At 47.6% G+C, this 26,837-nt stretch overlaps 1 protein-coding gene across 9 annotated transcripts in view; it reads right to left on the reverse strand.

Annotated features, from left to right (window-relative positions):
• PRKAG2 (protein kinase AMP-activated non-catalytic subunit gamma 2) overlaps positions 1–26,837 on the reverse strand; it is a 173,573-nt gene that overhangs the window by 94,978 nt on the left and 51,758 nt on the right. For 2 of the 9 annotated variants that reach the window (XM_038755921.1, XM_038755912.1), the window contains exon 1: positions 20,921–21,607. The exons of 6 other annotated variants lie outside the window; for them this stretch is intronic. In XM_038755921.1, coding sequence (XP_038611849.1) covers positions 20,921–21,014 — 94 coding nt within the window. In that variant the 5' untranslated portion in view covers positions 21,015–21,607. Of the gene's footprint in view, positions 1–20,920; positions 21,608–26,837 lie in introns of those variants that run through there. One more of the 9 variants, XM_038755916.1, reaches the window with a different exon arrangement.

Raw genomic sequence — 26,837 nt, forward strand, 5'->3', positions numbered from 1 at the left:
CTCTCTCTGCTAGTTTATCCACCAAGATAGCAGCATTATTGATGTCTGCTGTGTCTATTATTCTCATGATCATATATGATTGGTAAGGGGACCTTGTCTCTGCCTGTCTGCCTGTCTCCCCCTCTAGACTGTGAGCTCCTTGTGGGCAGGGAATAATAATAATAATAATGATAGCATTTTTTAAGCGCTTACTATGTGCAAAGCACTGTTCTAAGCGCTGGGGAGGTTACAAGGTGATCAGGTTGTCCCACTGGGGGCTCACAGTCTTAATCCCCATTTTACAGATGAGGGAACTGAGGCGCAGAGAAGTGACTTACCCAAAGTCACACAATGAGAATGAGAATGAATGGGATTGGAATGGGAATGGGAATGACAGAAGCAGTGTGGTCTAGTGGACAGAGCATACGCCCGAGAGTCAGAAGGACCAGGATTCTAATCCCGGCTCCGTCACTTACCTGCTGTGTGACCTAGGACAAGTCACTTAACTTCTCTTAGCCTCAAATACCTCAACTGTATACTGCGAACCCCAGGAGCAGCATGGTCTGGCAGAGCAGCATGGCCTAATGGATAGAGCATGGGCTTGGGCGTCAGAAGCCATGAGTTCTAATGCCAACTCTGCCACGTCTGTTATGTGACCTTGGGCAAGTCACTTCACTTCTCTATGCCTCAATTCCCTCATATGGAAAATGGGGATTAAGACTGTGAGCCCCATGTGGGACAGGGACTATGTCCAACCCGATTACCTTGAATCTATCCCAGCGTTTAGTACAGTGCCTGGCGCATAGTAAGCACTTAATAAATACCATTGGAAAAAAATGATTAGAACCCAGATCCTCTGACTCCCAGGCCTGCTTCTCCACGCTGCTTCTCCATAACTCCCAGTTGGTAAAATCCACCAGCTGCTGAAATCTGGTGGGCCTTTGTTGACGTGAGGGGCTCCTGGATACTTGGAGCAGGATTCAAACCAGCACACTTCAAACCAACATTTTTTCACGGGGACAACTGACTAGCTTACTGAAGAGTGCCACTTTTGCAGGTGCTACTGGCTTAGGCCGGATTTGAACAAATGATGTAGAGGTGAGAGGTCACTCCCGCAGCCCTCCAGTTCCCCAGCCTTGTAAGAAAATAACTCCGGGAGCTGATGTGACAGTGACAAGCTGTCGCTGTGTTTGAAGGCTGGGGCTGTTTGTTTCCGTCAACAAGAGATAACAAGAAGTGTGTCTGAAAAATCAACAATTCCCCCTTCACCCTCCCTGTTCATCCTACCAGATAATCACACATCCCTTGGCACCCAGGAGATTGGAGCATCATAGTCACCCTTAACTTCTCAGATGAACACGCCCTTCAAAAAGGGCCTTATCCTTTGTTAACACACAGAAAAGAAATCACCCTAAAATATGTTCACTTATTAACTCAAACGGGTCAGAAGGATAGCAACATCTGCAATAATATTGAAAGACAAATGCTCCGTTATTTTGGAGGGTGTGGCAACACCTTAGATTGCAAACACAGCTGAAAAGGATTGATTGATTTTTTAAATGGTATTTGTTAATCAATCAATCAATCATATTTATTGAGCGCTTACTGTGTGCAGAGCACTGTACTAAGCGCTTGGGAAGTACAAGTTGGCATCATATACAGACAGTCTCTACCCAACAGTGGGCTAGAAGAAGCACTTACTATGTGTGCCAATATTAAGCACTGGGTTAGATACAAACCAATCAGATCGGACACAATCCACATCCCACACGGGGCTCAAAGTATTAATTCCCATTTTACAGATGAGACAACTCAGTCTCAGAGACTCGAAGTGACTTACCCAAGGTCACACAGCAGACAAGTGGTGGATCCGGAATTAGAACCCTGGCCCTTCTGACTCCCATGCCCAGGCTCTATCCACTAAACTACACTGCTCCTCGTGATATTTATTGATAGCACTTGATAGTGTGTTTTATTAAACAGGGACTTCTCCATCGTGAGGATTATATCTTGAAGAATCTTGGGCTATGGGAAGATTAGGTTGCAGTAACTACTGATGTACAAATCCATAAATTATTTGTATTAATGTCTGTCTCCCCTTCTAGCTGTAAGTTCCTTGTGGGCAAGGAACGTATCTGTCAACTCTGAAGTAGTGTACTCTCCCAAGTGTGTAGTACAGTGCTCAGCACACAGTGCTTAATAATAAATATCGATTGGTTGATTGATTGATTGATTGATTGAGGGCAGTTGGCTCTTAGGGACATGACGTCTTTGCAACTCACTGTTGCATGGCTGGATGGCTTGGTTGGCTGGATGGCTGTTGCATGGTTGCATGGCTTGTCAATTCCCCTCCCACCCCACCCCCCATGTAGAAGGGCAGCCTCCCCCATTCGAGGCTCAGGGAAGGCTCTTCCCCTTCTCCAGGAGAGTTCCCTTGATGAGCTGATTTATAATCCCCATCAGTCAGAACTGCCTTAATCTCCTTCAACCCCACCAGGTCAGACTGTTGATTTTGGAAGGGAGGACCTGAGTTCAAACACCTCCAAAGTTGGTGTTCCCTGAAGCAATTATTATTTGCTTTGCTCAGGCTGCAGTGGTACTTTATCATACCGTTTCCATTTTCTAAACAATGGGCCGCCTCTGGGGGTTGGCCTCTAATCCCAAAAGTTCATCCTCTAAGCAACAGCAATGACTGGCCCCAGGTTCAGGACCCCCTCCCTCAAGAGCCAATAAGGGCCCCTAGCATGGCTAGGGAAGCAGCGTGGCTCAGTGGAAAGAGCCCGGGCTTTGGAGTCAGAGGTCATGGGTTCAAATCCCGGCTCTGCCAATTGTCAGCTGTGTGACTTTTGGGCAAGTCACTTGACTTCTCTGGGCCTCAGTTCCCTCATCTGTAAAATGGGGATTAAGACTGTGAGCCCCCCGTGGGACAACCTGACCACCTTGTAACCTCCCCAGTGCTTAGAACAGTGCTTTGCACATAGTAAGCGCTTAATAAATGCCATTATTATTATTATTATTATTAGCAGGTTAGGGGAGCAGCTGAAGAAAGGTCCAAGGGAGGATGGGGTAGGACAAGCAAGTGAAACCCAGAGTTTCCTTCTTTTTTTTTTAAATGGTATCTGTTAATCACTTACTAGGTGCTAGGCACTGTACTAAGTGCTGTGATGGATACCAGCTTATCAGGTTGGACACAGTCCCTATCCCACATGGGGCTCACAGCCTTAATCCCCATTTTCCAAATGAGGTAACAGACGCAAAAAAGTGAAATGACTCACCCGAGGTCACACAGCAAAAAAAGTGTTGGAACTGAGATTAGAACCCAGGTCCTTCTGACTCCCAGGTTTTGCTCCATCCAACAGGGCATGCTGCTTCTCATACTAGGCCAGGGTGCCGACAAGGTGGACTGAGGGGACTCTGGGCCCAGCACCTGACCTGGTTGGGACCACGAGCACCCCTAACTCGCCTGGGCCACCCTCTCCCCAGCCGCAGGGAGGTGAAGCCAAGACTGGAACTAGAGAGCCGAAGCTTCGGTGAGGCGCCCTCCTGCTCTGCCCCGCTGCCCTGAAGCCGACCCCACCACCCCCGGCAGGTGTCCCGACCCTGGCTCGGAGCCCTGACACTTCCTCCTGACGCTCTCCCTTGGCGCTATTTTCGTCTCCACGCGTGGCGGCGGCCAGAGGAAGCAGCAGTGACCGCGGCTCCGATGTCACAACGTGACTTCCCTGAGGCAGGCGGCTCGAGGTGGGGCAGAGGGACAGACCGGCGACGCTTGTGGGTACCCTATGACTGCACAACCACGTGCTGTCATGTGGCAGAGGAAAAGCCAGGGATGCTCCCTCTTCAAGCTCCTCTCTCTCTCTCTCCCTGTTGGACTCGCCCAGCCCAGGTCACATCTGTGGCATGAGAGCTTCTGGTCCCCCTTTTACACTGTGAGCCCACTGTTGGGTAGGGACTGTCTCTATGTGTTGCCAATTTGTACTTCCCAAGCGCTTAGTACAGTGCTCTGCACATAGTAAGCGCTCAATAAATACAATTGATTGATTGATTGATTGGTCAGGGCTGAAGGCAGTCCACATGGTGGCCTTGTCCTTCCCTTCCTGGGGCCATGCGCCCCTAAAGTCCCTAACTCCTTGATTCACTCTTTCATTCAATCCTATTTATTGAGTGTTTACTGTGTGTAGAGAGCTCTATACTAAGCTCTTGGGAGAATACAATACAACAATAATCAATACATGCCTCTGCACTCACAACGGGAAGTTGTGAAGGATGAGATGCTGGGGGATACTTTTTTTGGGAAATCAATCAATCAATGGTTTATAGTGAGTGCTGACTGTGTACAGAGAACTGTACTAAGATCTTGAGAAAGTACAAGCTTGTTGTGGGCAGGAAACATGTCAGTCGTATTTACTGAGCACTTACTGTATGCAGAGCACTGTACTAAGCGCTTGGGAGAGTACAGTATAACAGACACATTCCCTGCCCTCAGTGAGCTTACAGTCTAGAAGGGGAGACAAATATTAATATAAATAATCAGTTACAGATATGGACATAAAAATCAACATCAAGAGCCTCAAGTGATGTTGACAATTACTCTCCCTCCCTTTAAAGCTTTATTGAAGGCACATCTCTAAGAGGTCTTCTCTAAGTCCTCCTTTCCTCTTCTCCCACTCCCTTCTGCATCTCCCCTCCCAGTCCCACAGCACTTACATACATATCTATCTATCTATTTTAATGTCTGTCTTCCCCTCTAGACTGTAAGCTTCTTACGGGCAGGGAATATGTTTGTTTATTGTTGTACTCTCCCAAGCACTCAATAAATACGGTTGAATGAATGAATAAAAGTGATATTTACTGAGCACCTTCCTGTGCAAGATGCTGGGCCAGACACTTTACGGGAGACCCAAACTCTTCTGCAAAGGGGTTCAAAACACCCCAACCCTCCGTTCCCCGGCTCACCTGACCCACCGCCCCCAGCAGCACCCGCCGGGGATTTGAGTCTTGCTTGAAGGCAATCGCCAATTTGGGTCCAGGATGCTCGCTGCTTTAACTGCCTGTAAGAGGACCCCGCTTCTCCCACCCGATCATTTTCCGGGGTGGGGGTGATGATGATGATAGTATTTAAGTGCTATGTGCAACACACTCTTCTAAGCACTGGGGTAGATACAAGGTCATCAGGTTGTCCCACCTGGGGCTCACAGTCTTAATCCCCATTTTACAGATGAGATAACTGAGGCACAGAGAAGTTAAGTGACTTGCCTAAAGTCAGACAGCTGATAAGTGACAGAGCCGGGATTAGAACCCATGACCTCTGACTCCCAAGCCTGTGCTCTTTCTACGAAGCCACATTACTTACAGGAGCCCCAACTGTCCCTAACGCGGAGAGAGAGTCTTGGGCCTCGATCCGGAATTCCTCTGAGGGAATGCTCAGGGCCCTACTGAAACCTCCTGTTGGATTTCCAGTCTTGGAACAAAAATCACGTGGGAGGGGGTAGAAAAACAGTGAAAATAAAAAAGTAAAGCACTCCGGGCCTTGAGTTTTTGGAGAGTTCTATTTCTCTTAGGTCAAGCTTCGGTGGGATGGCTGTTTTCCAACCCCTCAGGGGCTGGGGATGGGAAGTGTTGGGTAGGGATTGTCTCTCTGTTGCCAAGTGGTACTTCCCAGGCGCGTAGTACAGTGCTCTGCACACAGTAAGTGCTCAATAAATACGATTGATTGATTGATTGATTGATTGGGTAAGCAAGCCTGTCTAATGATGTTGGGATGCGGGGAGAGCTGGTCCATCTGTCAGGCCTCTTGACTTGGCAGAGTGGCTGCAGGGTGATGCCACGTGACACCTATCTACTTGTTTTGTTGTCTGTCTCCCACTTCTAGACTGTGAGCCCGTTGTTGGGTAGGGACTGTCTCTCTGTTGCCAAATGGTACTTTCTAAGCGCTTAGTACAGTGCTCTGAACACAGTAAGCGCTCAATAAATATGACTGATTGAATGGATCAAGGACCCACACAGCCCAGCCCTGGTCTGGGTCTAAAGCCCTCGGGGTGGGCCAAGCAGCAGCACCAGGAATTCTCCCTGGTGGCCCACGGCCACCTCCCAACTGGACCCAGAACCCCGGGGAGCAGATGACGGCCAACCTGGGGGGGGCCAGGAGGAAGGCTCTGTTTGGAGAGGTGGGTTAAGGAGTGGGGGGGGGGGGGTGTCTCTGGAAATGGCTCCTGCTAGTGGGGATGTTAGCTTGCGGTGGCCCAGAGAGGATCTGCTCCAGGCTCCAGGGCCTGGACTTGAAGGCTGGCTGGGACATTTGCCTTCCATGAGAAGCTTGGTTCTTCACTTGGCGATAGAGACATAACAGGTCGATAGAGACATAACAGGTGAGGAGGGGGTTTGAGCCAGCCTGGGGCAGGGAGGAGCAGAGACAAGGTTTCTGGAAGCCTACTTGGGCATCTCTGGAAGATCTCAGGATTCAATCAATCAATGGTATTCACTGATTGCTTCCTAGGAGCAGAGCACTGTACTAAGCACTTGGGAGGGTACATTTATGTACATATCTATAATTTATTTATATTAATGTCTCCCCTCTAGACTGTAAGGTCATTGTGGGCAGGGAATGTGTCTGTTTATTATTCTATTATACTCTCCCAAGAGCCTAGTACAGTGCTCTGCACACAGGAAGCACTCAGTAATTCCAATTGATGGTACCAGTTCTCCCTGGGAGTGAGAGTGGGATCTGGGGCTCCAAGGGGTGTCTTCCCATTGGGGTCCCAAGGTCCCCCGAGGCCCCCGCAGCACCACGGCCGGTCCAGAGACTGACCAGAGGGGTCCGGCGAGGGGAGTCAGGGGAAGACTGACCTGAGCGTCGGCATCACCCCTATGCACCGCTTGCCCCCTCCACCCCCAGCCAGCCCATAATAAAACTTAATTGTACCCACTGTCTAGACCTTGAGACCATTTTGCAGTCTCATCCCAAGCTGGGTTAGAAGGAATGAAAACTGCTACGGTCCTGGGAAAATCACAGCGCTCTTGTCTTTCCTGTCCGGACGCACTCCTTCTGCTCCCTCCCTCCTCCGCTCTCCCCCAGGGTGGCTCTCAGAAGCTCTTTGTGTGCAACAGGCGGGGATTTGGGGGACATTCCCCTGACCACGTGCAATAAACAAGCAATGTGGCCTAGTGGATAGAGCCCAGGCCAGAGGATCAGAAAAGTCTGGGTTCTAATTCTGGCTCTGACCCTTTTCCGCTGTGTGACCTTGGGTGAGTCACTTCACTTCTCTGTGCCACGGTTACCTCAATGTGCAGGCTGGGCTGTACTAGATCAGCAAGGTGAGGTGGAAGTACCAATTCTGACCTGGTGAGAAGAATAAGAACGCTCCCCCCCCCCCGGGGCTCTGGCAAAGGCAGAGGCCCGCAGCAGTGTGTGTGTTTTTTTCGGGGAGGGGGCTCAGCCTGCCCACCCGCCCGCTATCCGAGGATTATCCCCTCTCTGATTTCAGTCCTCGCACTGCCACTGGCCACTCCTTAGTCCGGGGTCTGATCAGACAAGTGAGAAGTAGGTGGCGCGACCTTCTTAATAATAATAATAATGGTATTTATTAAGCGCTTACTATGTGCAAAGCACTGTTCTAAGCGCTGGATAATAATAATTTTGGTATTTGTTTAAGCGCTTACTATGTGCACAGCACTGTTCTAAGCGCTGGGGGGGGGGACACAAGGTGAACAAGTTGTCCCATGTGGGGCTCACAATCTTAATCCCCATTTTACAGGTGAGGTCACTGAGGCACACAGAGAAGTGAAGTGACTTGCCCAAATCAATCAATCAATCAATCAATCGTATTTATTGAGCGCTTACTATGTGCAGAGCACTGTACTAAGCGCTTGGGAAGTACAAATTGGCAACACATAGAGACAGTCCCTACCCAACAGTGGGCTCACAGTCTAAAAGGGGGAGACAGAGAACAGAACCAAACATACCAACAAAAATAAATAAATAGGATAGAAATGTACAAGTAAAATAAATAAATAAATAAATAAATAGAGTAATAAATATGTACAACCATATATACATATATACAGGTGCTGTGGGGAAGGGAAGGAGGTAAGATGGGGGGATGGAGAGGGGGGCGAGGGGGAGAGGAAGGAAGGGGCTCAGTCTGGGAAGGCCTCCTGGAGGAGGTGAGCTCGCAGCAGGGCCTTGAAGGGAGGAAGAGAGCTAGCTTGGCGAAAAGTCACACAGCTGACAAGTGGCGGAGCTGGGGTTCAAACCAGGATTCGAACCCATGACCTCTGACTCCAAAGGTCATGTTCTTTCCACTGAGCCATGCTGCTTGCCAGTGTACTCGGTTTGGCAAAATGTTTTCTTCCCCAAAGACGATTCAAGTCCCTACTGTTTCATTATCTTTCTGCATACACACATAACTCTCTCTTTCTTTTTCTCTCTCTCCCTCTTCCCTTCAGGCAGATTCTGGAAGTCAGCATGGTCAGCTAGGTGGGAAGCTGTCTGAAGGCAGGGATCAATCAGTCAATCGTATTTATTGAGCGCTTACTGTGTGCAGAGCACTGTACTAAGCGCTTGGGAAGTACAAGTTGGCAACATATAGAGACGGTCCCTACCCAACAGTGGGCTCACGGTCTAGAAGGGATCTTCTAAATTCAATTCACTTCTCCCCCGGTGCTTAGTACAGTGCTCTGCACCTCATAGGGACCCAACAGATGTTGCTGATTGACTCAGAGGGGCCTGAGGCCTCACTGCCAGGGGGTCACAGGCATGGCCTAGTGGATAGGGCACAGGCCTGGGAGTCAGAAGGACCTGGGTTCTAATCCCGGCTCTGCCACAAGTCTGCTGTGTGACCCTTGGCAAATCACTTAACTTCTCTGGGCTTCAGTTACTTCATCTGTAAAATGGGGATTTGGAGTGTAAGCCTCATGTGGGACAGGGACTGCGTCCAACCTGCTTAACTTGTATCTACCCCAGTGCTTAGAACGGTGCTTGGAACAGAGTAAGTGCCTAACAAGTACCAGAATTACTATTCTTATTATTGTAGCCATGTCTTCAGTGGGACCACTGGGGTCTGGGCGCCTGGATTGGCCGGACCAGAGTCTGAATTCTTCCGCTGCTCCCTCGGTTTGGGGGGTACCCGTGTCTCCCACGGCTCCATCACAGCTGCCCATCATCATCATCATCAATCGTATTTATTGAGCGCTTACTGTGTGCAGAGCACTGTACTAAGCGCTTGGGAAGTACAAGTTGGCAACATAACACAACATAACATAACACAAAGGCCCATGGCCTTTACATGTCCTGGCCCCCTTTTGATTTTTTTTAAATGGTATTTGTTAAACACTTACTATATCCCAGGCACTGTACTAAGTGCTAGGATAGATACAAGCTAGTCTGGTTGGACACAGTCCATGTCCCACAGTCTTAATCTCCATTTTGCAGATGAGGTTACTGAGGCCCAGAGAAGTTAAGTAACTCGCCCAAGGTCACGCAATAGACAAGTGGTGGAGCCGGGATTAGAACCCAGGTCCTTCTGGCTCCCAGGCCCCGGGGCTGTTTCCACTAGGGCATGCTGCTTCTCTGATTTCCCTTGATTCCTCTTACAGGGATGAAGGTGATCTATTTTTAGAGGAGAGACCGGTGTCAGTGAGGAGTTCCTATAGTGACAGATGGCTAATACAAACCAAGTTCCTCTGTGGGCCCTTGCGTTAGTAAATAAATCCACCCAGCAGAGTCTGGGGGAGACCCCCCAAGCTGGGGGTGAAGGGGAGGGGAGTGAGGCCCTTTCAGCTCTTTCCTCACCTGCACACCCTTGGCGGGGAAGTGAGGTCTAGTGGATAGAGCTTGGGCCTGGGAGTTGGGAGACTTGGGTTCTAATCCTACCTCTGCCACTGACCCACTTGTGTGACCACAGACAAGTGTCTTAACCCCTCTGGGCCTCTGTTTCTTCATCTGTAAAATGGGGACGAGAAATGACTGTGAGCTCCTCTTGTACATATTTATTACTCTATTTATTTTACTTGTACATATCTATTCTATTTATTTTATTTTGTTAGTATGTTTGGTTTTGTTCTCTGTCTCCCCCTTTTAGACTGTGAGCCCACTGTTGGGTAGGGACTGTCTCTATATGTTGCCAACTTGGACTTCCCAAGCGCTCAGTACACTGCTCGGCACACAGTAGGTGCTCCTGAATGAGGGGAGATGGGTTTGATTTGCAGGAGTGAGTTCCTCTGGGAATCAGCAAACTCTTTCCCTAAAGGCCAGTTGCCCAATCAGTCAATCAATCAATCATATTTACTGAGTGCTTACTTTGGGCAGAGCACCATATTAATCAATCAGTTATATTTTCAGCACTTACTGTGTGCACAGCACTGTACTAAGCGCTTGAGAAAGTGCAATATAAGAGTTGGTAGACATGTTCCCTGTCAGTAACAATCTAACCAGGAGCAACATCCAAGAGAGGTGCGGAAACTTGAAAAAATTTAAGGGAATTGACCAAAGTCGTCTATGGCTTGGCTCATTAACTGCTCGGAGACAGGGGGATGGCCTCTGTGACCTCTCGAGGGGTCATCTGACTGTATTATTGGAAAGCCAAGTGAAGACCAGTTACCCCTAAAACCATGAATTTAACCACAGAGCTTTCTCACTCTGCTTTCACAGAGGGGCTGGGTGACTTGGGGTCTGTCACTGGGCATGATTTATTTCTCTCTGAGGAGCAGGGCAGCAAAATTCATTTAAATATGTTTGCACTCTGTCTTCCTGACCCTGAGAGTTCAGCTTTTCTCACATTTTCCCCACCCCATCTAGGACACTCCTCATTATCTTGACCTCCTTCGGTACTTGTGAAGTTTAATGTTCCTACAGCTTCTTTCATCTTTACTGTTCTTTCTCAGGAACAATTCCTTCAATTCTGCTCTTCCACCCTTGACCCGGCCCTAATTTACAAGTGTCAGTTCACTGTTGAATTTCCAAGAATAAAAGGGGAAGCAGTGGCAGTGGAAAGAGTGTAGGGTGGGGAGTCAGGTGATCTGAGTTCTAATCCTAACTCTGCCACTGACCTTCTGCATGACCTTGGGTAAATCACCTTCCCTCTCGGTTCCTTGGTTTCCTCATCTGTTACATAAATGCAGCGTGGCTTAGTGGAAAGAGCACGGGCTTGGGAGTCGGAGGTCGTGGGTTCTAATCCTGGCTCTGCCACTAATCAGCTGTGTGACTTTGGGCAAGTAATGTAACTTCTCTGTTGCCTCAGCTACCTCATCTGTAAAATGGGGATTAAGAATGTGAGCCCCACGAGGGACAACCTTGTATCTACCACAGCACTTAGAACAGTGCTTGGCACATAGTAAGCGCTTAACAAATACCATCGTCATCATTATTTATGATTATTATTATTACATAGGGAGAAGATACCTACCTTTCCCTACCACTTTTTTTTACGATATTTGTTAACCACTATGTGCCAGACACTGTACTAAGCGCTGGGGTTAATAGATAATCATTGCTTAATTGCTAATAAAGTAACAGGATAATCGGATTTTTTTTATGGCATTTATTAAGCGCTTACTATGTGCAAAGCACTGTTCTAAGCGCTGGTTTGAACACAGTCCTTGTCCCATATAGGACTCACAGTCTTTATCCCCATTTTATAGATGAGGCAACTGAAACAAAGAGAAGCAAAGTGATTTGCCCAAGGTCACAGAGTAGATGAGTGGCGGAGCCGGAATTAGAACCCAGGTCCTCTGACCTCTAGGCCCATGCTCCTTCCACTAAGCCACACTGCTTCTAGATGGTAGAAGTCCCTAAGGGAGAAGAACTGATGTTCTTCTCTGATCTGTCTGATCTGATTATTTCCTATATGCCTCACTGTAGAGCACAGTGCTTGGACACAGCTGTTTAATACATACGATAATCACAATGAAAAAAATACAGTATTGGACCACGTAGGACATGTCTGACCAGGTGATGGAAAAGAATAAACAGCAATGGGTGACTCAGTGTCATCTCTGCTCTTGCTGGTGGCTTTAGTGATTCAGAATTTGCCAGGGAATTGGCCTATATTACAGTTCCTTTAAAGGTATTGTTTTCTAGCCTGTGTCTACAGCTTTGAAATTCATTCCTTTTATTCCCTCGAGCCATATTCTGATTTTTATGGCCTTAAAGGAAGTCGGCGAAAGCTTGGGGAAGGGAGGGATGATGTCTGCTAATTTGATTGTAATCTCCCAAACCTGGGTAACAGTAAGTTAACTTCCGAGACAGGCTAGCAGGGGTTTGCCACCCTCTACCTGGAAAAGCCTGAGCTGGTTTGGGTGGTAATAACTGCTCAACAGAAACTGGGTTAGTGGGGCACCTGACTTGACCAAGCTCGAGGTTACTCTACACAAATCACGAAATGTGACGTCCACACTGCTTCATTCCTGCCTAGGGGGAGGGTCTTGGGTTATAAAGATATTGCTTTGTGAGTCTCTAGGCTCCCCCAACTCTACATTTGCTCCCAAGCAAACCACAGCTTTGCATTTCAGGAGCTTAGGGCTTAGCTCTTGTCCTGAGATACGTGTGTGTGTATATATATATATACATACACTCAGCTGTTCCAGCTCTCCCATCAACTAGTCCATCAATGGGATTTACTAAGCACACTATGCTAAGCTTGGGAGAGTACCATCAAATGAGTATATGTGATCCCTGCCCCTCAAGGACCCTAAAGTCCAGAATGGGGGGTGGAGGGGGGCAGATGGAAACAGGCGAACCCCTTGGGATGACTGCCAAACCTCATTAAAGTTCTTGCCTTTATGGCTTCTGCTCAGGTGTCAAGTTCTCTGTACTGAGCCTGGAGTTTGGGAGGAAAAGGGCCGCAGAAATGGAACGAATGCACGAACATGAGAACGAATGAGAAACACACTGGAAATTAACAAAGAAGCGAGATGGCCTAGTAGCAAGAGCACAGGCCTGGGACTCAGAGGACCTGGATTCTAATTAATTGCTTGCTGTGTGACCTTGGACGAATCAAACTACTTCTCTAGGCCTCAGTTTCCTCGACCTAAAAATGGGGATTCCATGCCAGTTCCCCCTCTTCCTTTGGCCGTGAGCCCTGGGTGGGCAGGGGCTGTATCTAATCTCAGTGCTTAAAATAGTGGTTGACACATACTAACAGCTTAACAAATATAAAAATAATAACAATAACATGCTCAGAGGGGCAGGCATAGGATATAAGGAAGTGGGTATGAAGACAAGCCTTGGGATACTCAATGTCTGTGGAAAGCTTCCACTGGCCCTTGGTTGATCAAGGGTAGAATGCTGTCCGATTAATCAATCAATTAACTGTATTTATTGAGCCCTTACTGTATACAGAGCACTATACTAAGCGCTAGAGGAGCAGCGTGGCTCAGTGAAAAGAGTACAGGCTTTGGAGTCAGAGGTCATGGGTTCGAATCCCGACTCCGCCACATGCCTGCTGTGTGATCTTGGGCAAGTCACTTAACTTCTCTGGGCCTCAGTGACCTCATCTGTAAAATGGGGATGAAGACTGTGAGCCCCACGTGGGACAACCTGATCACTCTGTATCCCCCCCAGCGCTTAGAACAGTGCTTTGCACATAGTAAGCGCTTAACAAATGCCTATTATTATTATTATTATTATTATTATTATTATTATTATTATTATTACGGTCCAGAGGGCATCCAGGAATGCAACATGTGTCTGCTGATTCCCAGCCCTGGGAGCCTCTCACTGCTACTAACTTGCCTGCCTGTGTGACTTTGGACAAGTCACTTCACTTCTCTGTGCCTCAGTTTTCACACCTGTTAAATGGGGATTGAGACTGTGAGGCCCACGTGGAACAGGGACTGTGTCCCACCTGATTTGCTTGCATTCACCCCAGTGCTTAGAACAGCACTGGCACAAAGTAAGCACTTAACAGATACTATGATAATAAAATAAAGTCCTGCCACAGTGGCAGTTTTGATGACTTTGGCCACCTTGTGCATCAATCAAGGGGACGCTGGAAGAGGGTGGAAAAATGGGGACTACCCTGGGAAGGAAGGCCTGTTTCCCTTCATTCCAGGCCCGGCTCTCTGAGGTGAGGAGCAGCGAGAGGGACCCCGCTGAAGCTTCTGGGAGAGGCTGCTTCCGCTGGGGATGATGATGATGGTATTTGTTAAGTACTTACTATGTGCCAGGCACTGTTCTAAGCTCTGGTCGACGGGTCTCTGATCTTGCTGTGTAGGAGTGGACTCGCTAGACTGTAAGCCCGGGATTGTCTCTCCTTATTACTGTACTTTCCAAGTGCTTAGTACAGTCAATCAATCAATCAATCGTATTTATTGAGCACTTACTATGTGCAAAGCACTGTACTAAGCGCTTGGGAAGTACAAGTTGACAACATATAGAGACAGTCCCTACCCAACAGTGGGCTCACACTCTAGAAGGGGGAGACAGAGAACAAAACCAAACATATTAACAAAATAAAATAAATAGAATAGATACGTACAAGTATAATAAATAGAGTAATAAATATGTACAAACGTATATACATATATACAGGTGCTGTGGGGAGGGGAAAGAGATAAGGCGGGGGGATGGGGAGGGGGAGGAGGGATTACAGAGTCCATAGACGCATTTCCTGACCAAAAGGAGCTTACAATCTAGAGGAGAATCAAGAGCCTACACTCTACATCTTATAGTCAAGTGATCAATACACTCATCACCAAATGCAATGCATCTCATTGGCAAGAAGAGTGCTCTGCACACAGTCAGCACTCAATAAGTACGACTGAATGAATGAATGGAAGAAGAAGCCAAAGCAGCGTGGCCTAGTGGATAGAGCCTGGGCCTGGGTGGCAGAAAGACTGGGGCCATTCATTCATTCAGTCATATTTATTGAGTGCTTACTGTGTGCAGAGCGCTGTATTAAGCGCTTAGGAGAGTACAATATAAAAACAGACACATTCCTTGCCCACAATGAGCTCACATGTCTGCTATGTAACCTTGGGCAACACTCTTCGCTTCTCTGTGCCTCAGTTACCTCATCTGTAAAATGGGGATGAAGACTGTGAGCCCCATGTGGAACAGGGACTATATCCAACCCGATTTGCCTGTACCCACCCCAGCACTCAGTACAGTGCCTGGCAAATAGTGTTTCACAAATACCATTTTCATTATTTCTGTCGGCCCGGGTCTCGCTTAGGGAGAGTTGTGGGTAGGGAATGTGTCTGTTATATTGTTCATGTGTCTGTTATATTTTCTGTTGTCCTTTCCCAAGTGCTTAGTACAGTGCTCTGCACACAGTAAGTGCTCAGTAAATACAACTGACTGACTGACTGACTTCCACTTCTTTATATTCCTGAGCTCCATTTCCTGGACACGGAAAACCCTCGTTTTAGGGCGAGTCTTATTTCCCTAAGCTGGGGCCTGGGCGTCGGGTTTTGAGTATATTTGCCCTCAGCCGATGGCTGTTATGTAAATGTGGCTGACCATTTCGAAAATGCCAAGCTCTTCTCTTCAACCTGATGGGATCATGTTTCAACATGACAGGAGAGATATATACCTGTATATATGTATATATGTTTGTAAATATTTATTACTCTATTTATTTGTTTATTTTACTTGTACATATCTGGTCTATTTTATTTTGTTAGTATGTTTGGTTTTGTTCTCTGTCTCCCCCTTTTAGACTGTGAGCCCACTGTTGGGTAGGGTCTGTCCCTATATGTTGCCAACTTGTACTTCCCAAGTGCTTAGTACACTGCTCTGCACACAGTAAGCGCTCAATAAATACGACATTGATTGATTGACTGATTGAGAGATGTTTAAAAATCACACATCCTCCCTGAGGCCTTCCCTGATTAAGCCCTCTTTTTCCCCTGTTCCCTCTTCCTTCTGCATTGCCTGTGCACCTGGATCTACAGTAAGTCAGTCAATCAGTCATATCAATTGAGTGCTTACTATGTGCCGAGCACTGTCCGAAGCACTTGGAAGAGTACCATAGAACAGTAAACGGACACATTCCCTGCCCTGTAGAGGAGTAGTATGGGTAGAGCCTGGGCTTGGGAGTCAGAAGGACCTGAGTTCTAATCTCAGCTCCGCCACTTGTCTGCTGTGTGACCTTGGGCAAGTCACTTCACTTCTCTGGGCCTCAGTCCCCTCACCTGTAAAATGGGGATTAAGACTGTGAGCCCCGTGTGGGACATGGACTGTGTCCAACCTGATTATCTTGGACCCACCCCAGTGCTTAGTACAATGCCTAGCACATAGTAAGCACTGACAAATACCACTATCACTACTGTACTCTTTAAATCAATCAATCAATCATATTTACTGAGCACTTACTGTGTGCAGAGCACTGTACTAAGCACTTGGGAAGTACAAGTTGGCAACATACAGAGACAGTCCCTACCCAACAGTGGGCTCACAGTCTAAAAGGGGGGGGGGGAAGACTTGATAGTCACCCCAACGTAAAACCTACAGCACTTCTATACATATCCGTAATTTATTTGTTTCTATAGCTCATCACGGGCAGGGAATGTGTCTGTTATGTTGTTATACTGTACTCTCCCAAGTGCTTAGTACGGTGCTCTGCACACAGTAAGCGCTCAATAAATAATAATAATAATGATGGTATTTGTTAAATGCTTACTATGTGCAAAGCACTGTTCTAAGTGCTGGGGGGATACAAGGTGATCAGTTTGTCCCATGTGGGGCTCACAGTCTTAATCCCTGTTTTACAGATGAGGGAACTGAGGCACAGAGAAGTTAAGTGACTTGCCCAAAATCACACAGCTGACAAATGGCAGAGCCAGCATTTGAACCCGTGACCTCCAACTCCAAAGCCTGTGCTCTTTCCACTGAGCCATGCTGCTTCTCGTGAATTGATGGATATGATTGAAATGTGATTGATTGATATGAATATCTGCTTCCTCTCCAGACTGTGGGCAGAGTACATGTCAATCAACTCTGTTGTATTCTCTCAAGTGCTTAGTCCAGGACTCCGCACATAGTAAGCGCTCAATAAATACCACGAATTGCTTGACAGGAGGGAAAATTCTAGTCATCCAACTTCCTTCTGGGATCCGCCAGCAGCTGGCCCAGCAGGAAGCTAGTGAGACTCTAAACAGGGTTTCCCTCAGAACCTGGCCTTGGCAGTGCTGAAGCAACAACGGAGGCGGGTTTGGATTTTGTTCTCCAGTTACACGATCTCAAAACAGGTGGTCAGGAAGACCCTGATAGATGGGGTGGTTTTCCTTAATAACCATAACAGGTATCTATTAGGCGCTTCCCCTGTGCCAAGCAGCACGCTCAAGGCTGGGGCAGACACCAGGTGATCAGATCGGATACAATCCCTGTCCCGCTCTATTAATAATCTGCTGACTCTATCATCTATATCTAAGTGCTCAGCACCGTGCTCTGCACATCGTCAGAGCTCAGTAAATACCACTGATTAATAATAATAATAATTAATAACTGCTGTGGTATTTTTTAAGTGTTTACATGTCAGGCACTCTCCTAAGCGCTGGGGTGGACACAAGCAAATTGGGTTGGACACAGTCCTTGTCCCACTTGGGGCTTACAGTTTTAATTCCCATTTTACAGATGAGGTAACGGAGGCTCGGAGAAGTGGAGTGATTCCCCCTTTTAGACTGTGAGCCCACTGTTGGGTAGGGACTGTCTCTATATGTTGCCAATTTGTACTTCCCAAGCGCTTAGTACAGTGCTCTGCACATAGTAAGCGTTCAATAAATACGATTGATGATGATGATGATTTGCCCAAGGTTACTCAGCAGACAAGTGGTGGAGCCGGCATTAGAACCCATGACCTCCTGAATGCCAGGCCTGTTCTCTATCCACTACACCATGCTGACTGATTGACTGATGGGTAGTTTGTGAATAGGAGATGCACCCAGAATTATTCGCTCGTGCTACCCGATATCTACCTGACACCCAAAGCCAACTGAACACTTCACGTACAAAGAGTTTCAATTTTCTGTCTTAACAGCCAGCACCCCAACAGAGTCGGCTGGTGGGACATGGGCTTGGTGTCCCGTTCTTCTGATCACGGGAAACCAAAACCTCTTCCCCCAGCTTGCCCGGCAGGAACAAACTCACTTGAACCAACAGAGTGGCACTCTTAGAGTGACCTATTTATTCATCGCATGTTTGCCCGCTCTGCCCAAGTAGGCCTGCTTTACCTTTACACTGCACGCCCCCCTCCCCGGACTCTCTCCGAACCCAGATACACCAACCATATCCCAGTTTCAAAGAAACACAAACCCCCCCTGCAACCTTTCCGTGGAGGCTGAAACACACCTTGCCCTATTCCTTAAGACCCTGGCGGGCCCTCGGCCCACAAGAGGACAATAAGCAACAATAAAGACGCAGAATGATGAGACCTGAAACGCCTGGGGCCATTTATCAGGGAGGTGGTCTGGAAAAGAAAGCAGCCTCAGAAAAAAGCACCCTACTTATAGACCAATCTGCTCCAGGAAAAGTCTGGGGAGAGGGTGGAGGGCTCACCAGTTGTTTCAATCGATCAACCAGTGGTATTTATTTATTCATTCATTCAATTGTATTTATTGCGTGCTTACTGTGTGCAAAGCACTGTACTAAGCACTTGGGAGAATACAACAGAACAACAGACACATTCCCTAGCCAACCAGACCACCTCACAACAACAAACTGGCCATCTCACAGCCCAGAGAGGGAAACAGACTTTAATATAAATAAATAAATAAACAATAAATTACAGATATATACATATGTGCTGTGGGGATGGGAGGGAGGATGAATGAAGGAGCAAGTAAGAGCGACTCAGAAGGGAGTGGGAGAAAAGGAGTGGAGGATTTAGTCAAGGAAGGCTTCTTGGAGGAGATGGGCCTTCAACAAGGCTTTGAAGTGGGGGACAGCAATTATCTGTCTGATATGAGGATTGAGCACTTACTGTGTGGAGAGCACTATACTAAGGTCTTGGGAGAGTACGGTCTACCAGAGTTGGTAGACACGTTCCCTGCCCACTACAAGCTTACAGTCTAGAGGGGGAGACAGACTTTAAAATAAATCAATAAATTTGGATAGGGACATAATCAATCAATCGTATTTATTGAGCGCTTACTGTGTGCACAGCACTGTACTAAGCGCTTGGGAAGTACAAGTTGGCAACATATAGAGACAGTCCCTACCCAACAGTGGGCTCACAGTCTAGAAGGGGGAGACAGAGAACAAAACCAAACATATTAACAAAATAAGATAAATATTTTAAGTGCTGTGGGGCTGAGGTGGGGTGGGGGGGCGGGGAACAGAGGGAGCAAATCCAAGGGCAAAGGCGATGCAGAATAAAGTGGAAGAAGAGGAAATGAGGGTTTAGTCGGGGAAGACCTCTTGGGAAGGAAAGCCTCGAGGAAAGTCTTGAGCCCATTCCCTCCACCTGTTAGAAAACACGAGGTGACCCTTTCCACTGGTAAGAAGGGGTGTTTTCCCGGCCTCTTTGGCTCCAGGACCCTGCTCTAGTTCTCACATGACAGTCTCACATGACACGAACCCTCTGTGGAAAGTCGGGGGTCAGGATAGGGGACAGGTCCCTGGTAGGAGCATCAAGGCGGCCCTTACGAGCTCTTAGCCAAACTCTGACAGCAAAACCGCCTCTTTCCCCTAGAAGCCCTGTAGAGGCTGACAGGAATCCCGCTGAGCCAAACACAATATCCACACACTCCCTTGGTGGAATTTGCGTCGAGGGGCTTAGGGAACCCCCTCCACCCTGCCCCACATTCCCAGAGTCGGATGGTGCCTAGTGTAAGGTGGTCCCAAGACACATTAATAGGACCTCCCTATTAAACAGGAGCTCACACACCCTCTTCCACAGTGGAGCTTGAATCCACCCAGCTCCTAATACAGTGCCTGGCACATAGTAAGCACTCAACAAATACCATTATTATTATTACTGTTATTAGTATTATTTCCCTGTAGATTACAACTCCTTATGGGCAGGGATTGCTTCTACCAATTCTTGTCTATTGGAATAATAATAATACTTATTGCCTTGTCAAGTCATCTCCGATCCATAGCGATGCCACAGACACGTCTCTTCCAGAATGCCCCACCTCCATCTGCAAGTGCTCTGGTAGTGTATCCATAGAGTTTTCTTGGTAAATAATACAAATGACTATGGTATTTTAAGCATAATAATATAATTGTAGTATTTGTGAAGCAATTACTCTGTAATGAGTGCTGGAGTGAAGACAAGATAAACAGGTTGGACACAGTCCCTGCCCAACGTCAACTGTATTTATTGAGCGCGTACTGTGTGCAGAGCACTGTACTAAGCGCTTGGGAGAGTATAGTATAACAATAGACACATTCCCTTCCCACAGTGAGTTTACAGCGCTTACTAAGCGCTTAGTACAGTGCTAAGCGCTTAGTACAGTACTCTGCACACAGTAAGCGCTCAATAAATACAATTGATTGATTGATTACTGTCCAAGTGGGAGGCAGAACAGAACACTTTCCCACGTGCTTAGTACAGTGAGGCTTACAGTTTAAGTGGGAAGGAGAAAAAGTTATTTTAATGGTATTTGTTAAGCACTTACTTTGTATAAAGCAATGTTCTAAGCGCTAGGGTAGATAAAAGTTAGTTGGACATCTGGCTCACAGCCTAAGTAAGAGGGAGAACAAGTACTGAGTTCCCTATTTGCAGTGGAGGAAACTGAGGCCCACAGAACTGAAGTGACTTTCCCAAGGTCACCCAGTAGGTAAGCGGCAGAGCCTAGATCAGAACTCAGGTCCTCTGTCTCACAGGCCTGTGCTCTACCCACTAGGCCACGCTGCTTACCTAAGACATTTGCTTTCCCCAGTGCCCTGCACACAGGAAGCACTCAATGAACACCACTGGTGATTTCTCCAAGTCTACCTGGTGCTCATCGAATCCGCCCACCGCCCCCCAAAACTGGCAGCGGTCCGGGGGTGCCCTACCGAATAGACCCCGGGGTTCGGACGGGCTTCTCTCCGTGCTCCTGATCTGGTCCTTGCGCTTCTTGCTTCCTCTCAGACTGCCAAAGCGCTTCATGAGCCGCCGCAGCTTCCGCCGGACCTCCGGCCTCCGCTAACCATTCCCAGCTCGGAGTCACCAAGGCGTCTGTCCCAAGCCCGGGGGACGACAGCCTTCCGTCCACCTGCCCCCGAGGAAAGTGGGGGTGCGTGGGGAGGGGGCCACACAGAAGAGCTGCTCCTGCCCCCCCTAAAAAACCCGACCCCTTCAGCAAAAGCCCCGGCTTGTCGGGCCTGTGGCCGGCAAGAAGACTTTGCACCGGGCTGGAAGCCACGGGGGTCAAGGGTCACGCCAGAGCCTCCCGTCTCCGCCGCCTCTGAGGTCTGCACACACCACACCTCTGGCCTCGGTTCCCCCCACAGAACACCTCTGGGGGTGCACAATGCCTCGGGGGAGCGGGAGTCCTGTCCAAACACCACCTCCTCCACAGGCCTGCGGGCACCAAAGCAGGATCAGCTGTGGCAATGACCCATCCTGAGCTGGTCTCGTTCCTTAACTGGTCAGAAAAGCTGTCCGGACCGCAATCTGGCCCGTGGATCTGTCTTTGCAGCGAAGGTCAGCCGCTGACTGAAAAGCTCCGTTTGGAAAAGAAGTAGAAGATGGAAAAGACTTAAGAGGCAATGAAAACTCAAGCCCTCTTGACGAGAATTGTCATGTGCGGTTCTGCATGATGTCTCTTTAAAAAGACTGTAAAAGGAAACCTCTCCGGGCAGGCAATCGTGGTCACTTAACTGGCCAGAGCACATTCCCTTTCTGACATGACATCACACAACTATTTTGATTCATGTGTTCTAGGGCTCGAAAGGGTGAGGGGGTTGGTGGGGGGGAGGAGGATGAGTTTCTAAGCCCCAACAAGACTCCGGACCGATAAGGGCGGCCCAGCCAGGCCACCACTTTGTGGAAAGCTGCGTATGCCTGAGTTCTCTATCCGGGTTCTTCCCTGTACTAAGCGCTAATTCCAAATGCACAGTCTTTTAGACTGTGAGCCCACTGTTGGGTAGGGACTGTCTCTATATGTTGCCAATTTGTACTTCCCAAGCGCTTAGTCCAGTGCTCTGCATATAGTAAGCGCTCAATAAATACGATTGATGAAATGCAACGAAAGCCTGATGAGGAGTTATCTACAGTTTGTCTGGCCTGAGTGCATCAGCAGCAGTGCAGCCTGACGGATAAAGCCCAAGCCTGGCAGTCATAAGGACCCGGGTCTTAATTCCAGGTCCCCTGCTTGTCTGCTGTGTGGTCTTGGGCAAGTCACTCCACTTCTCTGTGCCTCAGTTCCCTCATCTGTAAAATGGGGATTAAGACTGTGAGCCCCACAGGGGACAGGGACTGTGTCCAACCTTGGACCTACCCAAGTGCTTAGTACAGTGTTCATCAGGGAAGGCCTCTTGGAGGAGACGGGACCAGTGAGGTCAATCCAATCAACCAACTGTATTCCCCCTTTTAGACTGTGAGCCCACTGTTGGGTAGGGACTGTCTCTATATGTTGCCAATTTGTACTTCCCAAGCGCTTAGTACAGTGCTCTGCACATAGTAAGCGCTCAATAAATACGATTGATGATGATTTACTGAGCTGTTACTGGACTGGACTGTACAGAGCACTGTACTAACTGCTTTGGCGAGAACAATATAACGGAATGAAAGAGGAGAGAATGGGTCTGGATCAACTCGGAGATGATATTTTAAGAACTAAAGTGGCAGGAGAAGAAGGGTGACAGCTGCCCCCCGCTCCATGATTTCTGATTCTCAAGTACTTAGTACAGCGTTTTGCATACAGTAAGAGTCAATAAAAACCACTGATTAATTTATTAATAGTTCATAGCAGTTCACCTAACAACAGCAGGCTGGATTATAGATGTGATCTTTATAATAATAACAATAATAACAACAACAATGGTATTTGTTAAGTGCTTACTATGTGTCAGGCACTGTACTAAGTGCTGGGGTGGACACATGCAAATTGGGTCGGACACAATCCCCGTTCCACATGGGCTCACAGTCTCAATCCCCATTTTATAGATGAGGTAACTGAGGCACAGAGAAGTGAAGTTACTTGCCCAAGGCCACACAGCAGACAAGTGGCAGAGCTGGGATTAGAACCCATGACCGTCTGATTCCCAGGCCTGTGCTCTATCCACTAAGCCATGCTGCTTTCTCCCCACAAAACTGTGCCCCCAAAACAGTTTCTTTTTTTTAGCTGAGTTATCCAGATAAAATACACCAAATCTCACTTCATTTTGTAGATGCAGTCCCAGAACCAAGTTGAATCAATCATCAATGGTATTTATTGAGTGCTTACTGTGGACAGAGCACTCCACTAAGTGCTTGGGAGAGTACAATATAACAGTTGGTAGACAAGTTCCCTGCCCACAAGGACTTAACCACCTAGTAGGGGAGACATTAAAATAAGTTACAGATATGGACGTAAGTTTTGAGGGGCTCAGATAGGGGTGAATAAAGAGTAGGAATCCAAGGGCAAGGGCGAGGAAGAAGCAAGAGGGAGTACGGAAAATGAGGGTTTAATCAGGGAAGGCCTCTTGGAGATGTGATTTTAAGTTGAAAAATCTCCTTTCCAAGGAAGAACAAATGATCTGGAAAATCTGCAAGATTACTGAAAGGCATTATAAAAAGAAAGGGTTAGAGACAGATGAGTGAGAGACGACAGAGAAAAGAAGAGAAAGGGAGAGGAGTAGCGAGACAAGGAAAGAGAGGAAGAGAGAAACAGTCACCTAGTGGAAAGACCATGGGGCTGGGAGCCAGAGGACCTGGGCTCTAATCACAGTTCTTCCTCTTACCTGCTGTGTGACCTTGGGCAAGTCTCTTCACTTGCCCTGTGCCTCAGTTTCCTCATCTGTAAAATGAGGATGCAATACCTATTCTCACGCTTACTTAGAGCACGATTTTCATGGGGGCAGGGGCTGTGTCTGACCTGATTATTTTGTACCCCAATGCTTGGCACACAGTAAGCACTTAACAAATATTATTGTGACTACTACTAATAATAATATTGGAGGAGAGAATTAGAGGAGTAGACAAGAGAGGGTTAGAGGAGATGAGAGAGACAGAGAGAAGAAAGGAGGAAGAGGGATAGTGTAGGGGAGGAGAGGAGAGAGAAGATGATTATAATAATAATGGTATTTGTTACGCGCTTACTATGTGCCAAGCACTGTTTTAAGTGCTAGGGGAGCTATAAGGTTATCAGGTTGTCCCATGTGGGGCTCACAGTCTTAATCCTCATTTTACAGATGAGGTCACTGAGGTCCAGAGAAGTTAAGTGACTTGCCCAAAGTCACACAGCAGACAAGGTGGGGGAATCAATCAATCAATCAATTGTATTTATTGGGCGCTTACTGTGTGCAGAGCACTGTACTAAGCGCTTGGGAAGTACAAGTTGGCAACATATAGAGACAGTCCCTACCCAACAGTGGGCTCACAGTCTAAAAGGGGAAGAGATAAGAGATAAGAAGGTGGTGGAAGAGAGAGGGACAATAGATGCTTTTTATGCTATTTGTTACGTGCTTCCTATGTGCCAGGCACTGAAATAAGCACTGGGGTAGATAACAATAATAATGACGATGACATTTATTAAGCACTTACTATGAGCAAAGCACTGTTCTAAGTGCTAGATGCAACCCAATCAGGTTGTCACAGTCCATGTCCCACATGGGGCTCACAATCTTAATCCCATTTTACAGATGAGGTAACTGAGGCACAAAGAAGTGAAGTGACTTGCCTAAGGTTACTAGCAGACAAGTGGCAGCACCAGGATTAAAACCCAGGTCCTTCTGACTCCCAGGCCCAAGATCTCTATCCATTAGGTCCCACTGCTTCTCTTCTGCCCTCATCTGATTGGAATCCCGGAGCCCTCCATGAGGGACATGGACCGTATCTAACTCCCAACTGAGTATTCTGTCCCAACACTTAGTACAATGCTCTGTGAGCTTCATCAAAACTATTACTACCAAAGACCTTCGCCCATCTCACCAGACAAGCTAATTGGCACCTTTCCAACCAGGCTCCCTCAGGGCGGCCCACAGGGAGTCAGGTGTTTCCCAGGATTAGTGATTACAGTCAGAGGCTCTCAGTTCTGCCCCCTCAACATCTGCCTCCTCCAGGAAGCTCTCCTCTGCTGCTAATCTCCTCACCGTACCTCGTTCTCGCCTGTCCCGCCATCGACCCCGGGCCCACGTCATCCCCCGGGGCCTGGAATGCCCCCAATCCCTCTGCCCATCCGCCAAGCTAGCTCTCTTCCTCCCTTCAAGGCCCTACTGAGAGCTCACCTCCTCCAGGAGGCCTTCCCACACTGAGCCCCTTCCTTCCTCTCCCCCTCATCCCCCCTCCATCCCCCCATCTTACCTCCTTCCCTTCCCCACAGCACCTGTATATATGTTTGTACATATTTATTACTCTATTTATTTATTTTACTTGTACATATCTATTCTATTTATTTTATTTTGTTAGTATGCTTGGTTTTCTTCTCTGTCTCCTCCTTTTAGACTGTGAGCCCACTACTGGGTAGGGACTGTCTCCATATGTTGCCAACTTGTACTTCCCAAGCGCTTAGTACAGTGCTCTGCACACAGTAAGCGCTCAATAAATACGATTGATGATGATGATGATGGCCGGGACGGTTGGTGATTAGGCCCCACCGAGTTCAGCCTGGAGCCATTTTGGGATGGAGCACAAATGTTAAGCTTCCCCCTCAAAAGCAAAAAGAGGGGTTATTACTCCATGTTGGAGATTTTGATGACTAATGGAATTTGCCTCAGCGCCTCATGGTGCCTATTACAATGCAGAGGCAGGGAAACCAGGGATTCCCTCCCCCCACCTCCTTTCACCATGAATCAAAAAGTTTTTCTCTAAGCCGTGACCACTCAGTCCCCCTGGACCTCCCCATTTACAACAACCCATTTCTCCCCACAGAGAGAAGGAAAACAGAGTGAATTGATCAACTGCTATTTACTGAGCACTTACACATCAATCAATCAATCAATCGTATTTATTGAGCGCTTACTGTGTGCAGAGCACTGTACTAAGTGCTTGGGAAGTACAAGTTGGCAACATATAGAGACAGTCCCTACCCAACAGTGGGCTCACAGTCTAAAAGGGGGAGACAGAGAACAAAACCAAACATACTAACAAAATAAAATAAATAGAATAGATATGTACAAGTAAAATAAACAGAGTAATAAATATGTACAAACATATCTATTCCAAGCAACTGGTTCTTTTTCTAGCGCGTGTTTTCCATACAAAGATCCCCACTGGTGATGACCAACCTGTAGACCATTACCAACCCCACTATGTTTTTTATTTTTAAAATGGTATTTGTCAAGCGCTTACTACATGCCAGACACTGTCGTAAGTGTTGCATAGATGCAAGCAAATCAGGTTGGATACAGTCCCTATCCCACATGGGGCTCCCTGCCTTAATCCCTATTTGCAAGATGAGGTAACTGAGGCCCAGAGAAGAGAAGTAACATGCCCAAGGTCACCCAGCAGACAAGTGGTGGAGCCGGAATTAGAACCCAAGTCCTTCTGACTCCCAGGCTGGTGCTCTATCCATTAGGTCGAGAGTTGAGAAGCAGCGTGGCTCAGTGGAAAGAGCCCGGGCTTCGGAGTCAGAGGTCATGGGTTCTAGTCCCGGCTCTGCCACATGTCTGTTGTGTGACCGTGGGCAAGTCACTTAACTTCTCTGAGCCTCAGCTACCTCATCTGTAAAATGGGGATTAAGACTGTGAGCCTCACATGGGGCAACCTGATCACCTTGTATCCCCCCAGCGCTTAGAAAAGTGCTTTGCACATAGTAAGCACTTAACAAATGCCATTATTATTATTATT

The sequence above is a fragment of the Tachyglossus aculeatus genome, chromosome 13 (genome assembly GCF_015852505.1).
Source record: "Tachyglossus aculeatus isolate mTacAcu1 chromosome 13, mTacAcu1.pri, whole genome shotgun sequence".
Taxonomy (NCBI): Eukaryota; Metazoa; Chordata; class Mammalia; order Monotremata; family Tachyglossidae; genus Tachyglossus; species Tachyglossus aculeatus.